The 17,845-nt window shown below is 34.2% G+C and overlaps 1 protein-coding gene across 1 annotated transcript; it reads left to right on the forward strand.

The window, feature by feature from the left end:
* Positions 1-1,243: 1,243 nt before the first annotated feature.
* On the forward strand, positions 1,244-2,650 carry LOC111385032 (high-affinity nitrate transporter 3.1-like). The gene is made up of 2 exons (XM_023009396.1): positions 1,244-1,455; positions 2,014-2,650. Exons 1-2 carry the CDS (start codon positions 1,329-1,331, stop codon positions 2,502-2,504), a joined length of 618 nt encoding a protein of 205 aa, XP_022865164.1. The 5' UTR covers positions 1,244-1,328; the 3' UTR covers positions 2,505-2,650.
* Positions 2,651-17,845: the final 15,195 nt, after the last annotated feature.

Below are 17,845 nucleotides of genomic sequence, written 5' to 3' on the forward strand. Positions count from 1 at the left end.
CTGAAAATTTATTGTAATAAATTTAACCAGACCACGAACTAAAACTAAGTCCATGTTTGATCCCCATTACATAAAAATGAAAATGAGGGGAATAGTGCCCCCCGGGGCACATCCAAGTTAGCAGAACAATCACATTGGGGGGCTCTGGAACCAAGCGTGGGGAGTTCGATTCCTGGTGGGAACCTTTGATCCAATAAAGGAGGAATTATTGGTGGATTAATCACTATGGAGGAAGGCTCCCTTTGGGGAAGGAGTAAAAGTCGTGTGGGAACCTGGAAACCAATAAGGGCACATCCCGTGATTTACCTCCCTGAGCTGCTGAAGGGCCGGAGGTTCAGGGACGAGGATATAGTCTGGCGCAAACTGGAACACCTCGTTAAAAAAAAAAGAGGGGAATAGTATTTTTTAGAAAAATGAGTGGTTGAAAAAAAAGGAAAAATTTTCGATTTACGTGTAATATTATTTTATGAAAGATTGTGTGGTTAAAAATAGGAGAGAGAAGAATGAAATGTAATTTAATTTAATTTAATGGGATCAAACAAAGGCTAAATATCTCATGTAATCACATCATGTCCTTTGTCATCATGCGTCGTTGTGTGTGTAGGCTCGACATCACTTTTAAGTCAATGTCATAATCATGTTCTGAAATTTTTTAATTTACTTGCATGAAGCTATTATTACAAATGATCAAAATTGCATTATTTGTATCGCTCGACATTGTATGTTTTCACAAGGGAGTGCTATTCGTCGCTTACTACGACAGTCATCGTACGTGATATAAATATGTCGGTTGATTATTTAATGCATTAATATAGTAGTATTTTATTGATTAATTCATCAAATAATCATCCACCATGTATATGTTACGTAAGGCGACTGTCGTACTAAACGATTGCGAATAACATTGTTTTTTCACAAGGTGTTGAATGAAAGTTTTGTAAAAATCACAACTATAACTGTAAACAATAAAAGAATCATAACAAAATAATCTCTCTCACGATTTTCCAATGGTTCATCCAAGAATATACAAGGTCATATTATAAAATGTACCAAACAAATAAAAATTAATAATAATCATAACAAGAGTTATTAGAATATTCAACGGCCCTTGAACATGAATTGGGGCCAAGAATGAAAAAATTGTCCAACGATTTGTCTTCATATTTTTCTACTTATTTGACTTTTCTGCTTACATTAAAGAACAGATACTCGTGTCACCTATAAATAATGCAACAAAATCAGACTTCTTGACCCATCTTTAGTATCAGATCCTCTGTGTTACCTTTTGAATTGCTTAATTGTTTGGAAGTCCATAAAGCAACCAGTCAATGGCTGGTGCTGTTCTTCTTGTCTCTTTACTCCTGATTTCTTGTTTAGCAGCAAGTTGCCATGGTGCAACCTTATCTTCTCTTCAGAAAACTCTGATTGTCACAGCGTCGCCAAAAAATGGACAAGGTAAGATTGCCTCGATCCCCCTTCTCCTCAGTCTTTTTCTCTGCCCGTGCACACTTACGTACCATATCCATGCTTACACGTATAGTCTGCGCATGGCGATGTATATATGAATTATCAACCTCATGGAAGTGGCGGGGGCAAATGGGAGATGAGGGATGGCGATAGCTCCTGCAACATTTTTAACTTTTTCCCTCACATTATATTATTTTTATATAGAAAAGCCCTTGTTTGATCCCCTTGTTTTTAAAATATATTTTTCTTTCTCTTTTTTTTAATCACATATTCTTTAATAAAGTAATATTACACATAAACCCACAACATTTTTTTATTTTTTAACCGCACATTCTCAGTCGATCTCCTATTTCAAAGCGCATTCTTCTCTAAAAATGAGGCTCAAACATATACATAATACATATACATCCTCCACCCCAAATAATCCTGGCTCCGTTACTACTTGTGGAAGTCGTAAACACGTCGAGACTATATATTTTGAAGCTGTGAAACACCAGCAAATTTGCTCAGTTTTGTCTGAAAGTCCTCTTTAAATTGAACTTGCAGTTCTGAAAGCTGGGGAAGACAGTATAAATCTGACTTGGTCATTCAACAATTCGTTTTTGGCCAGGACAGATTCAGCCTACAAGACTCTGCAGGTGAAGCTTTGCTATGCACCCATCAGCCAACAGGACAGGGCCTGGAGAAAAACAGAGGACAATTTAGTCAGGGACAAAACCTGCCAACACAAGATTGTTGCAAAGCCATACAGATCCTCGACCTCTCACAACAATTTTACTTGGAAAGTGCAAAGGGATGTGCCAACTGGAACGTACTTTGTCCGGGCATATGCTTACAACTCTGCAGACGAAGAGGTTGCCTACGGCCAGACCACAGACGCTAATAAGACTACTAATTTATTCCAAGTCGAGGCAATCAGTGGACGTCATGTCTCGCTAGATATTACCTCGATTTGCTTCTCGGCTTTTGCAGTCGTGTCTTTGTTTGGGTTCTTCTTGTTGGAGAAGAGAAGAACCAAAAACTCCCAAGAAAAGTGATGCGACCTTTGAGTACTATATTTTTTCCTTTTTTTAATCAGCATTCTGCACTAGAAAACTTCTATTACATCATGATGGTAATTTGCTTATTTATGGAAGTGTTATTTGCTAAATGTAACATCTCCAGATAAGCATTTCAGCTTTTATTAGATCTGGATTGATAATCCATGAATAGCTAACCAAGTGGGGGTGAATTGGTTTTTAAGACTTCTTCAAAAAATAAACATAAATCAAGTAAGCAAAGAATATGTTGGTCAATTAATAATTATAAACAAGAGAAAGCAATTAGAACAATCAAATAATATATATAAATAAGGTAACAATAAGTAAAAGGATAGAGAGAATGCAAACGATATAATTATGGAGGTTCGATCCAAATCAATTGTCTACATCTCCCGTTACCAAGCTCTATGGCACGAGCAAGGCCTTTTTCATTATATTGATTGACTTAGAGTGCAATCTAACCCTTTATAGGTGACTTACAATCAAGGAACACCGGTCATTATAAAATATAGAGCTTTGTGGGACCTCTATATAATTGACAAATACCAAGAAAAAAGTAGATTAACACTTTAATAAGTAGCAATGAATAAATCTCAAGTGTTAGGTAATAAAAACCTTGATAAGTAGAATGATTTTCAAAAATTAATTCAATCAAGAGTTTTTCAATAATGATTTGATAAAGATAAATAGAATGTGTATTGAATGATATTGCACAAGAGAATCTCACATTATTGCTCTAAAAACTGTTGAAATGAATGCAAAGTGAGATGGTATTTATGGTAGTTAAAGTGCAAAAGTTTATGATCAACCGGATGACTCATCTAGACGTCCGCTTCTAAACTGGATGCAGAACCGTTGTTCTTTAGAATTCAAAATGGCTAAAAATTTGACCATTTGACAAATTGGACGTCCGCTTGAGCTTTTAATGATTAATTGCTAACAATTAAAGCATTTTACCGTTATATATGAATTCAAAATATCTAAGTCTAATGTCTTTGGTGTTTGACTTGATGAGGTACTTATCTTTATTGATCTGACGTCCATGCTCTGCTTCCATCTCGATTGCGAGTCTTGAAAGCAACTTTTTTTTATCTTCAATTGACCAACTTTGCCACAGTAGCTATAGCAACTCGAATTCAAACCTTAGAGATAAAAGCAATTTGTTTGTTATAATCAAAATGTAGAATCAACCATATTTCAACATGGATATATTCTTCAGTAATAAATGTGATATGTGCTAGCCAAATACTGTCAAATATGTTACTAATTTTGAAATTCCATATAATTAACCACTTATTTCCGATTTTTATAAATGAAAAATTATGAACATATTATCTTATAAGTAAACTTTTGAAAAGATATTTAGTTAATTTATTTGCTTATTATTAAAGTATTGAGTAATACTATTTAACACTATTGATGTTAAACATTGGTCTAGGTTGCAGCATTAGTAACATTTAATTACAGGTTTAATTAAATACAATAAATTATGACTCATTTAATAGGACTTGTGATATGCAGACACCTAAGATCATGTTCAACAGTACTGGTGTTAGATAACTTTATCATAAAGTAATTAAGTTTAGTAGTTTGTGACTCAGAAAATAGAAAAAAATTCTCAGGGATTAGTGATGCAAGTACATGAAATCTCATTGAACTATTGACGTTTTATATGGTTTTGCAATTGAACTGTAACTCATCCTAAGACGGCCTTCCACACACATGCGGCCAACAAGCTAAGGTATGCAACGTCAACACAATATAAGGAGATAGAAAGCTTGTCATCATACCTGTATAAGAGATATAGTTAGCGTATTTTCGAGAATATAGCAACAACCCCGCAATAAGCAATCTTACCAAGCCACATGGGTAGGAGAGTTCAATAAATCCGTGACTCACTCTCCCACTCAATTTGCTAAAACCCTCGTAGCGGACGTATACTTCACCTCTCCATGCATTGCATACTCCCTCCAAGTTAGTGGGGCCAAAAATGTCCCACAATTGCACATCATCTTCCTGATGTACGGATGTCTACAGTGCCTTCCTGTAGCTCTTCTCGCAGTACCTCATACATGCCATCTTTGAAACCTTCTTCACGCTATGAACCTTTGCGTTATTTCCTGAATAGACGATTCTTCTAGCTACTACTTCACCACATATGTCGAAGTATACCCGCCAATGGCCCCACTATTCAATTTCCAGTGGAAAATAGTCATACCAAAAATCACAATCTTTCATATGAAAGGACACATCTTTCCAGCCAAATATTTTATAGAATGTTCCATAATATTCTGTACGATTTTTTTAACAATTTCAAGTATTTAAGCGGCCTAAATTTGGTTTAATTTCTTATTTACCAAATAATGAATTCCACTTAAATAATCATTTAAAATTGGTCAAAACCAATTTTCAATATAAAACTCCAACACTTTCATTTTATGATATACGGGATTTTAATTATCAATGTTAAGTTCCACATATATAATATACTCTATTTTTAGCAAGAAAATGAGAGGTTTTGGGCCATATCTTGTGCTCAGGCGATATAGCAAATGAAGTAGGGAGGAAAGCTACGATGACCTTAATGCATTCAATGCATGGGGGCTCAAACATGGAGAGGTAGAATAAACACCAGCTTTGTTTTTGTGAAACGATCATCTCAACATGGGACTTCAATTGAATTGATATCAAGCTCGAGCGACTTTGGACTAGGAGGTGCAAGGCAAGCATGGTAGATGTGTTAGAAACAAGTGAAGCCATCTGGCTTTCAATTAAATATTGGACTCGATTACTCTCTGAAGCCATTCTTAAATGTCATACGGATACAATGGAGGACCATGCAATTCTAATATTGTACTAGAATTAATGTATTTTACTAGTTTAGTTTACTAATTCAAGAACTTCTCCTGTTTGGCCCCATCTTTTAAAATTAATTTTTTCTTAAATTATTTTTAATCACACATTTCATTGATCCACAACTTTTATGATCTATTTAATTAAACTTTTCATCAACTAATATTAGAATATTCTAAAAATATTATTTTACAAAAAACCAAACAAGGGATTAGTAGCATGCCACACACTAGTTTAAATAAATATCTCTTGGCAAAAATCGGAGAAGAATGACTAATGTATTGAATGCCTGTTGGGCAAATTGTTGTCGAACGAACTCCGAGGCTATGATATAATTAGATATTTTTTCTCAGTCGACATCGGCCAAAATAATGACTGAACGGTAAATCGACACTTAGATAAAACAATCCGACCATTTGAAGCAGCCTAATTTTAATTAGTGCTGCTCATAGCCTATTTCTGCTTATTTGGATGGTTTATAAATGGGAACCTACTTAGCAGCCCACTTACCCTCCTATTGGGCTTGACCCATTACTGTACCCTAATTCTACCTATTTATTTTGGTTGTCTCTCTTTTGGTTTATATATATATGTGTCTTTGCTTCTCTTCCTTCGATTGAAAAAACATGTAGCTTTCTCTTTGTGTTTCTGTCTACTGTTTTCTTTCACCTTACTACCTTTGTGGCTACTCTCATATTGTGATTATAGCTTCCTTTGTGCATCTTGAGTGAATGAACTTGCAAACAAATGTGCTGAAGGAGATGAAACTTTTATTTAAAATTCCTAGTTTAGTCTATCTTTTCTATCTACAGTACAATGTAATGTAGGTTGCAAGGACCATGTCCATAATCTAACTTTTGTATATTTTATATTTTATCCGTAAAAGGCAGTGTATGGGCTACGTATGTAAGGGGAAAAAATGAATGAAAATCTGACTTTTTGTCCCAATAATCGTGCCTTTTCTCTGTTCTAGTTTTGTATTTTTTTTCTTTGCTTCTTCAAGTTGATTGCTGGTTCTCTTTCATTCTGGAAGATAAAAGAGTAGGTTCTTGAGCTCTTTTATAGGAAAAGAAAGAACTAACATTTGGTATCAGAGCTACCATTGATCTTAAGGGCTGTGAGAGAAGATAAAGATGGTAGGAACAAGTTTCATCTTCTTCACTTCCAGTACCAGCAGTGTTTGCTGGAGAAAATTACGATTTTTGGTCTGTCAAAATGAAGGCCTTCTTGATGGCACATGATCTGTGGAAAGTGATTGAGCAAGGGTATGAACCACCTGAATCTGATGCAAACTTTACAGTGGCACAGCTGAAGAAATAAAAAAAATCAATCTATGAAAAATATGAAAGCACTTTCATTCTTGTATACAGCTGTGTCTAAAGAAATTTTTCCCAAAATAGTTGCTGTGTCTACAGCTAAAGAAGCTTAGGACAAGCTTGAAGAAGAGTTCAAAAGCTTTGAAAAGGTAAGGGCTGTAAAGTTACAAGCTTTGAGTAGAGATTTTGAAAATCTCAAAATGAAATAAGCTGAAAAAATAAAAGACTACACTTCAAGAGTTGTGTATATTGTTAATCAACTCAAGCTAAATGGAGAGAAAGTTTCTACTAAAAGAATGGTTCAAAAGGTGCTAATTACCTTACTTGAAAGATTTAATGCTGTAACAACAGTTATAGAGCATACAAAGGACCGGTCAAGTTTCTCATTAACTAAGCTTAAAGAAGCTCTATTAGCTTATGAACAGAGACAAACAATTAGGGCAGAAAATTTAGTTGAAGGAGCTTTCATAGCAAAACATAAGCAACAATATTCAAGGGAAAGTGGTGAAAAAAAGCAACATGATGGAAAAAAGAGGAGATAAGGTAGATGTAGTAAACAAGAAATGGACAAAGGAAAAAATGATACATATCCTCCTTGTGGTATTTGTAACAAAACAAATCATTTGGAGAAGAACTGCTGGAAGTCTAAGCAATGTAGATGATGTAAAAAATTTGGTCATGTGGAGAAGTTTTGTAGAGACAAACTCCAAAATCAAACCATAGTACAATATCAATCAAGACCTCAAAACTAGCAAGCTTTACTTGCTCATGAAAGGAAAGAAAAGGATCACTTGTTTCTTGCATTTCATATGTCAGATATGGTGGACAAAGATTCATGGTTTATTGATAGTGCTTGTACAAACCATATGACAAGCAAGGAGGAGATTTTTTGCAACTTCAATCCTAATTGTAAAGCAACAATCTGAATGGGAAATGGAGAAGCCGTTTCAGCAAAAGGAATGGGAACCATTATTGTCCAAACAAAGAAATGAACAAGGTACATTGATAATATTTTACTTGTACCTGGTTTAAGTTCAAATTTATTGAGTGTGGGTCAAATGGTTATTCATTGAAATTTAAAGATCATTTGTGCAAAATATATGATTCACATGATATTGAAATAGCATGTGTGCCAATGAATAACAAAAGTTTCAGTCTTTATTGGCAAAGTGTTATTGCAAATGCTTCGGAAGTTAACTTTGATGAGTCAAATTTATGGCACAAGATAGATGGTCATTTTAACTATAAATCCTTAGCCTACCTACATTCACATGGTATGGTAAGAGATTTGCCTAAAATTCAAGAGTCGGGAGGAGTATGTGAAAATTGTAATTTTGGCAAAATGCATAGAGAATCATTTCCAACCGAAGGAGCACGGAGAGCAACACAAAAACTTCAACTTGTGCATACTGATGTTTGTGGGCCTATGAAACACCTTCATTGAGTCAAAATTTGTATTTTGTGCTTTTCATTGATGATTTCACCGGAATGTGTTAGGTGTACTTTATGAGAAATAAGTCAGATGTGTTCCATGTTTTTAAAAAATTCAAAGCTCTTGTAGAAGCACAATCAGGTTGCAAAATTCAGGTGTTGAGATCAGATAATGGCAAGGAGTACACTTCAACAAAGTTTGATCAATTTTGTGAAGAAAATGGAGTTCATCATCAACTTACTGTCCTTTACACTCCACAGCAAAATGAAGTGGCAGAGAAGAAAAATAGATCAGTCATGGAGATGGCAAGATGCATGCTAGCTGAGGAGGGACTACCTAAAAGATTTTGGGCTAAAACAGTCTATACTTCAGTGTATTTGCAAAATAGACTCTCAACTAAAGCTTTGAAAGATGTGATTCCAATTGAAGCATGGAGTGGAATGAAACCCACAGCAAAACATCTCAAAGTATTTGGATCACTGTGCTATATCCATGTTCCTGATCAAAAAAGGAGTAAGCTGGATAACAAAGCAATAAAAGGAATCTTTCTTGGCTATAGTTCTCAATCAAAGGGCTATAGAGTGTATAACATTGAAACTGGAAAAAATTTAGTTTCTAGAGATGTTAAGGTTGATGATAATGCTAGATGGAATTAGGAGGAAGCCAACATCAACCTATTCATTTTGCAATTATGCAACAGAACACTCCAATCATAGTTCTTGAAATTCAGCCACATCTGGTAGAGTCAAGCTCTTCAAATGATGGTCCATCTGAGTCTTCTTCTAGTTCTAATCCACCTTCTAGAGGAACTAGACCTTTGAATAGAGTTTATGAAAGATGTTACATGGCAATTGTTGAACCAAATAGTAATGATGAAGCAGCAAAACATCTTGAATGGATTGAAGCAATGGAAGAAATGAAAATGATCCATAAAAATTAGACTTGGATGTTGGTGCCAAGGCCCACAGATAAGAAAGAATTTGGAGTGAAATAGATTTACAAAGCCAAAGTAAATCCTGATGGCTCAATCTACAAGTACAAAGCAATACTTGTAGTTAAAGGGTTTGCTCAAGAAAGTGGTGTTGATTACTTTGAAACCTTTGCTCCGGTTGCAAGACATGACACAATCAGGTTATTAATTGCTTTGGCTGCTCAAAAGAGATGGAAAATACATCAATTGGATATAAAATCAGCTTTTCTCAATGGAGAACTGGAATAAGATGTGTTTGTTGAACAACCTGAAGGTTTTCATTCAAAACCAAATCCAAATTATGTGTGCAAGCTAAAAAAGGCCTTATATGGTTTGAAACAGGCCCCAAGAGCTTGGTACAATAGAATTGATGGATATCTATGTAGAAATGGATTCAAAAGGAGTGAGAGTGAACATACACTCTATATTAGAACAAATACTACTCCCATTTTTTGATCATCTCTTTTATATGTTGATGATTTTCTCATTACTGGAAGTAATTTGGAGCAAATTGGCTCATTTACTCATGAATTAGAGAAAGAATTTGAAATGACAAATTTGAGAAAAATGAAGTATTTTCTTGGTATTGAAATTGAGCAAAAGACTGATGGAATTTTCATTTCACAACAAAAGTATGCTTTTGATCTTTTAAGGAAGTTTAATATGCAAAGTTGTAAACCAATAGACACTCCATTGGCCATTAATACGAAGCTTTCAACAGAAGATGAAAATCACCCAACAAATGATAAGGAATATAGAAGTCTTGTGGGAAGTTTGTTATATTTGACTGTAACGGCCAGATTTGATGTTTGCTACAAGTTTACTCTCTAGGTTCATGACAAATCCTTCTCAAATGCATTTTTGGTGCTGCTAAAAGAGTCCTCAGATACATCAGAGGTACTATCAATCATGGGATTAAGTTTGAAGGAGGAGTTGGATCAGATTTATTTGGATATTCAGATAGTGATTGGGCTGGTTCTATAGATGACATGAAGAGCACTTCTAGTTATTTATTTACATTTGGGTTTGGAACATTTTGTTGGAATTCAAAGAAACAAGATGTTGTGGCACAATCAATAACAGAGGTTGAATATATAGCAGCTTCAAGAGCAGTAAATCAAACCATTTGGTTAAGGAAAATCTTAAGTGATTTGCATCAAGTTCAAGTCAATCCTACTACAATTATGGTTGACAATCAATCTGCAATTGCTGTGGCCAAAAATTCAATAAATCATGGAAGAACAAAGCATATAAAAGTCAAGTTTCATGCCATTAGACAAGCTAAGAAAGAAGGGCAAGTGAGCTTGCAATATTGTCCTTCACAAGTTCAATTGGCTGATTTGCTAACAAAGCCTCTAACAAAATGTCGTTTTTATGATTTGAAGCATCAAGTTGGAATGTTTCATAAAAGCTTCAAGGAGGAAATGAAGGAGATGAAGCTTTTATTTAAAACTCCTAGTTTAGTCTATCTTTTCCATCTACTGTACAATGTAATGTAGGTTGCAAGGACCATGTCCATAATCTGACTTTTGTATATTTTATATTTTATCTGTAAAAGGCAGTGTATGAGCTACATATGTAAGGGAAAAAATGAATGAAAATCTTACTATTTTGTCCCAGCAATCGTGCCTTTTCTCTGTTCTGGTTTTGTATTTTTTTTCTTTGCTTTTTCAAGTTGATTGCTGGTTCTCTTTCATTCTGGAACATAAAGAGCAGGTTCTTGAGCTCTTTTACAGGAGAAGAAGGAACAAACATGTGCATTGGCGAATTTGTAGCATCCCACACACTTGATATTTTGTGTCCAAGACAATAATTAAATAAATGAGCATCTATTGTCTTTAATCTATGCTTTTAAAGAGATATTTTATATGGCATCAGAGCGAAACTTGTGCCTGTTTATAAAAATTGTGGACATGTCATGACTTTGACAAAATGATAAATATGTCATGCACGTGAGGCAGTAAATGAATATGTCTCCATGGATGATTTCTGATTTCGGTCTATAAAAATGCCACTACATATGGTAGTTGGGACGATTACTTTTTTGCAATAAAAGTTCAAGGTGCAACTAGCTTGGAACCAAATGGCCAAATATGGGAAAATTTTGGGGTAGCTACCCTCATTGCAAGAGGATCTAACTAAACAAGCTCAAATTTCAATTATACAGTTTAGTTCAGCAATCCACTCAAATTAAACAACCATACGTCAAAGTAAACATTACCCAACAATAGAATGTAATTAAGTTTGTAGCTTACATTTTGCACGCTGTATTTGCAGTATAAAGAATGTATTGTTAATTATGGGTAGAGGGTGTTAGATTTTGAATAGAGAATTCGACTGGGAACCTAGGGAGGAGGAAAGAGAGAAGCACGGGTGATGTTCTTGAGGTTGGGGCAATGGTTACCAATTCCAATTGAAATTTAATCTTCAAGCTTACATAGGCAAATTTTAGGGAAACAAAAACTAAGAGCGGTATTTTAAGAAATAAGTAGAAATTACATCAGGTGTCAACTTTTGGCTTTTCATTTACAAAAATGTCACTTTTTTAAAGTCATTGCAAGATTGTCAATTTTTGACAATTTTGCCCCTCTAGATAATTCAAAATACCCTTCACATCCTTCATTAAATATAGATTTGACTAGATGAAAAAATAGTACAAAAAATTTTAAAACGTCACATCTTTCATCTCACTACTCAATTGTTGACAATTTATCTTCTAATTAATGAAAAAATTGATGGAGATTTTCATTTTCCTCTCCAATCGACTCTAGCTCTCCCCTCTTCTAACTTCTTGTTTCTTTGCTCCATCCAGACCAACGTCGACGATAGCCACTCCCTTAGGTAGTTAGGTTGCTTCTCTTCTTCTTCTCTTTCCTTTACTTTTCACTCTTTCACAAATCAAAACTTGTCGGGCCTTTTTTTCAACCCTAACCGCACTGCAACTGTGCCACGTCCGCCATCTATGTGATAGTGTCTCACTCGCACCTCTGGCCAGCTAAAGATTGTTTGTCTAGCTCTCCAACTTTCTTTAAATCTACAGAATCAAAAGGAAAAGCAAAAATGGTGATGTCCAAATTGGGTTTTTGTTCATGTGTGATATTTTAGCTTTTTACATAATTGATTTTAGGTATGTGGTATGTTTGCAGGTGTATGCTTTTTGTTTTTCAAATTTTGATTTGTTTCTGAATTCTTAGATGTGCACATTTTGCGATATATGATGGCCATAGAGGTTGGTTAGCTGTAAAGTACATTGAGAAGCATCTTCAAGTTAATGTTCTTTCAACGGGCTTATCACATGAGCTTATCTGTTTGTTTGAGAATTTAGTGTTGTAATTATTGCTCGAATTTTTATTTTAGAAAATCGCTATATTTTACATTCCATTTTGTAATTGTCCTTTCATGGTTTGGCGTTTGACGAAAATTTTCAGTTGGATGTTAAGTGTTCAAAGAAGGCAGTTTGATGTAATTGCCCTAATGTTATAATCCAAGTAGTGTATTTTATGTACTTCGGTCCAACTATCAAGAATAACAGAGACAATCTGTCGGGTACGACATATGAACTGTCAGGTTGTAATACAGTATGTTGTAAATGGATTCGTATTTTGCTTGTAAAGTTGAACATGTATTTCTTTGTTTGTAAACGAATCAGAAATGGTAATGACGATGTAATGTGAATATAATAATGTAAGTCAATAATTTGATGGGGAACACCGAAGGTTGAGCGAATGTTACGAAATGGTGTTTATCATGCGCTGTCAATTGAGTCTACTATTTACAATGTTGCAAATTAGAATTTATTTGGTGAGGAGTGAAAAAAAAAATTTTAAGTGGACAAGAAAAAGATACAAGGTTTTGCTTCCTCTCTTCAAGTATTTTGAACGACCGTAGAGTTGGAAGATTAATTATATTATATCAAAGATATTGTGGTATAAATTTTTCCTTATGTTTATTATTCTTTATTTCTTTTGCAATTTACCATTTACGTTAACCTGATCTTTAATGTTGTGCACGTTTTCGTCACCTGTCGAGAATTAATAAAACATCGTCGGGACTGACAGTTGAACATGTCGGGATATTGTGCAATTGAAAAATGGAATTGGTGCATTTTATAAGTTTCTCGCTTTCAAAAAATGAGAGAATTGGTACATTTTATAAGTTTCTCGCTTTGGAAAAAATGGAAATTATAAGTTTGACCAATACAAATGTCTTAGTTTATAAATGGAAATTATAGAGATTGTAAGTTTATCATTTTTTGAAAATTATAAGTCTGACTAATACAAGTACACTTAGATATTCAAGGCATCACACCAATTGTCTATCAAATTAAATTTGAGATGTGATGAAAATAAGTTGGTAGTTGGGAACTAATTGACCTTAATTAACCATCCTCTTTGGCCAATTATAAATACTAGTGCAGGACTTCATGTTCATAAACTACCCCTTGAAAGACTAGAGACGTTGTTGTGAGACTCCCGTATTGAAACAGTTAGTTGATACGAGACAATGAGTTCATCCACTTCCAGCAACGAACCATTCAACTCAATATGCATCCACTGATACTGGGTTCATCCGCTGAATTTCCCATCATTTTTTTCTCAGACGACGAGGACGTAAGCGTTGAGCACCATGAATCTCAAATTATTACTAATACCTGAAATGTTGGGATTACAATGATAAGAATTCAAAATCAATATGTTGGCATTTAATAACATGAAAGTGGCACTGCATAATACGTAAATCCGTACAATAGCAAAAGGTCAAATCAAGGGTTTCCATCATTTTGAAATGTCCAAATTGACAGTAAAACTGTATATCCCGATAGTTTGTAAATGTCGGGTTCGACATTTCAAACGTCTAACCCGACGGTTTGTAAATGTCAAACTCGACTGTTAAACTATCGAAAATGTCGGGAAGCAGATGACAGTGGGTAGAACTCAGGCTTCTTCAGCACAGCACAACACATTAAGTGTGGTCATTACTATTGAGTTACCAAATGACAAAATGAATAGGTCAGATTGGCCTTGTCATTAAAAAGACATTTAATAAAAACAGTATTTGGTTTGATTGGAAGAAATTACTCAAAACCTTAATGGTGATAATAATATGTTGTGAAGGACTCCAAAACAAAAAATCAACGCATAATAGTTTCAAAAATTTCAAATAAGTATGCTCATGTTGTATTTAACATTTACAAAACAAAAAGTTATAAGAGTAAAATATAAATAATTTGTAATTACTAATCTCTCAAAATGGATGAAGAATGTAACAAAAATATCTTCTTGATCAATGAAAATGAAGAAGATAAAGAAAAGTTAGGGTTTGTAATTTATGTTTCATTTTAAAATTTCTTTTACCCTTTTTTATTAACAAATATTCATATTATTCAATAAAATACACATTTATCCATGTTTTCTATACAAAAATTAAATCATCACATCAAATCAATACTTTTCCTTCAAATCAAGCATTAAATGCTACTAAAAATGTGTCATTAAGGGTAATATGGACTTTTCACCCTAAAAAAGTGACATTTTTGCTCATATAAATTGAAAATGACAAATTTTTTGAAACTTTCATTTTTCGTGACATTTTTGTAAATTCCCCAAGAAATAATAAGATAAAATATCCAATATCTAGTGAGTCCATAAGCTCCATGACTGTTGATTCTGCACAATTTTTTGAATGCAAGAAGCCAGATGTGAACTCATAATTTTTGTTTGATACTATGTTGAACATTTTATCTAAAAATTTAATCTTATAAATAAAATACATATTTATTTGTTTAAATTTAGTGTTCAACAAACGCAGAAAATTTCTTCATATTTATCTTCCCTTTTTGAATTTGAGTTACATATAATTCGACGGTGTCATAAGTCAAATAAATTGTCTATTCTCTCTCTATCAGTAAATCAAGCACTCTTTTAGAGGTTAGTATAGTTTGGTAGCTAGCTAGGAATGCCTATTTAGATGAATGAACCACTTGGACAAAAAAGTTTGGCATTTGAGGTACAGCTAGGTGTGTTAATGATAGGATCAGTCCATGAGGCGAGTTAGCTCGCAGCTCGCCAATTTTCGGTAAAATTCATTTTTCACTTATTATGACAAGACGCTCGCTCGACTTGCAAGCCAACTCGTGTGAGGTGCTTTTGTTGCTTGGCTTGCGCTTGAGGCAAGCCGGCAGCATGAGCTAGCGAGGGGCTCGTGTCACTTTAAAACCCCACGCCCACCCCCTATATTCAATCTAATAACAGGGGTGAAGACAAATTGCTTAAACATTTATTTGTGTTCAACTTTAGGTTGTTGATTTAGTTAATGCTTGTATTAAACTGCATTTATATTTAGTGCTGGCAAGCATATTTAGCTAGCACACGTCACAAAATAATATCATTGACAGATTTTACGCCCTTTCGTGTTTTTTTTAAGTGTTTTTAAGTCGGGAGTGTACTTCTTTTTTTTTTTGGATATCCAGGTATCACAACTTACACCAGACTAAATCCTGGACCTCCAAGACTCATGCCCCTAGAACCTTGGAGGGGGTAAATCGCGGGATATGCCTCAACTGGATCACAGGTTCCCCCATTGACTGTACACTTCTGCACACAAGAGACCCTCCTCTACAGTTGGGAGTGTACTTAGATACTGGTTTAGATTGTCAATGGCTGTTAGTGGAAGGCAAACAGTGAAAGAGAGAGATCCCACAGAAACAAATTCAGATTTTCTAACATTTGGAAAAAACGGTATTTATCCTATAAGTTAGGGACTCAAAGATTGTGTCGACCAAAATGTACACCGACAGCTTTAAGATAGCAATTTTTATTAACATGCTCGTCCTGAATAATGTTAGCTTCTACGTTTCGTTTGATGATATACATGTAAGTGTTATGCCCTAAGTCCAATCGATTTAGGACATAAACACATTTTAATAAATAGTTGATGCGATTTATGGTAGATCTATTATTTAATTAATTAATATTCAATTGAATTAAATAATGGAATCCGTAGATTCAAATCTTAGTAATTTGTTAATCACAAGGAGTTGTGATTGTGAGATACAAATTACATATGATTGAATCTTAAATCATCCGTGGTCGTAAGTAAGGCTGAGATACGGATATCGTAATTACGGATAGACCATCATGTGTGGAACTTCTTACTTGTGAAGTAAGTAGCTGATCTCACAAGCTTTAATGTGGTGACATTTGAATGAATACGTGGATGTTTTGTTATAGAACAAAACATTGGAGACCCGCCGAGAGATTCCACATGGATAACTATCTGAGAGTCTGTAGTTAATCTCTAACGTTACGTAGTGAAATTGGTCCTTTGATTTGAAGTCGTCATAATGTCTTATATGAGGGCAATTATGCTTTGACGATGTTGAATGTTCATTTGCCAAGGGCCGCTAATACGACATCGTTCGGGTATGTCAAGAATCGTATAAAGGTTGTGAATGACCAATACAGAATTCGTCACTCTTAAGTAGTAAGAGATTATGATCTGCATATCATTCAATTAAGTTGATAGCAAAATACTTGGCCAATGTGTACTCAAAAGTCAAAAAAGAATGTTCGACTTATATTGACTTAATAGTGGTATGAAAGATATGATCGATAATCAGGATTGGCACACTTCCATATCTCATAATTAATTGGATCATATTGACGAAAATATTATAGTTTCACGGTAAACGAACAAATTTGATTTTGTTATACCACATGATATTTTCCGTCACATGTATTTCCCTTACATATTGCTAGATGTCAATTTGACGACTAGTGTGAATTGGTGATAAATTAAAAGAGTGTTTTAATTTGTTAATTTTGATTAGATCAAAATAATATATTACGTCGTTAGGCATCGTGATAGGGAACCTGATGGGTCACAAATAAAAAGAGAATTAGAAGATTGTAATTCATCAATTGATTAATTTAACAAGCGTTGTATAAATTAATTAATTGGATTACTTATTTATAGGCCCGAATTAATTAATTGGATTTATTAATTCATGGACTGAATTTAATTAAATGGGTTAATTAAATATTGGATTAGATCAGGCCAAACCCGTTTGCACTTATATAAATATGACTAGTGTTTTCAAAATCTGTAGAGAAATCATTCTTGCAAGCACAAGAACAAAACCATAATTTGACACGACCCATCTCGAATCACCCTAATGGATCCGAAATGTGACGTGCGCCGATAATAGATGCTGAGTAGATGTGAAATCTATCACCAAGGCAGGGTTGACTATGAATTATTTCAAAATAATGCAACAAAATCAAATGCTTATGTTAAACATGATGCGATGGGCCCAAAATAATTTATTTCATGCTTCATCAATATGAGTTATAATATTCAATATGTCGTGTGGCTTTTATTCCGAAATCATTAGACTCTTTCAGCTAAGAAGGATCAATTTCCATCTGTAGGAAAATTACGAAAAAATATATGAGTTGATAGCTCAGTGAGTGGAGAAGTTCGAAAATAATTATACTTTTTCATTTTTACATTTTTATCGAAAATCGAGTTCATATCATTTAATAATTCACAAGATAACATCATGTAATTATAATAAAAAGTGAAATATTCACGTAAGGTCGTAAAATAACATCTTAAAATCATGATATAAATATCAGCTGATAACCATGCTATAATCTCTTCACATCAAACGTACTGAAAAATTCACCAAAAATGTACCCTCTGACTAAAATATATAATCCGCCACTCGGGCTAAAAACTTTCGTCACGGGCCTTTAGCCCCTCCGTG

The sequence above is a fragment of the Olea europaea genome, unplaced genomic scaffold (assembly GCF_002742605.1).
Source record: "Olea europaea var. sylvestris unplaced genomic scaffold, O_europaea_v1 scaffold307, whole genome shotgun sequence".
Lineage (NCBI taxonomy): Eukaryota > Viridiplantae > Streptophyta > Magnoliopsida > Lamiales > Oleaceae > Olea > Olea europaea.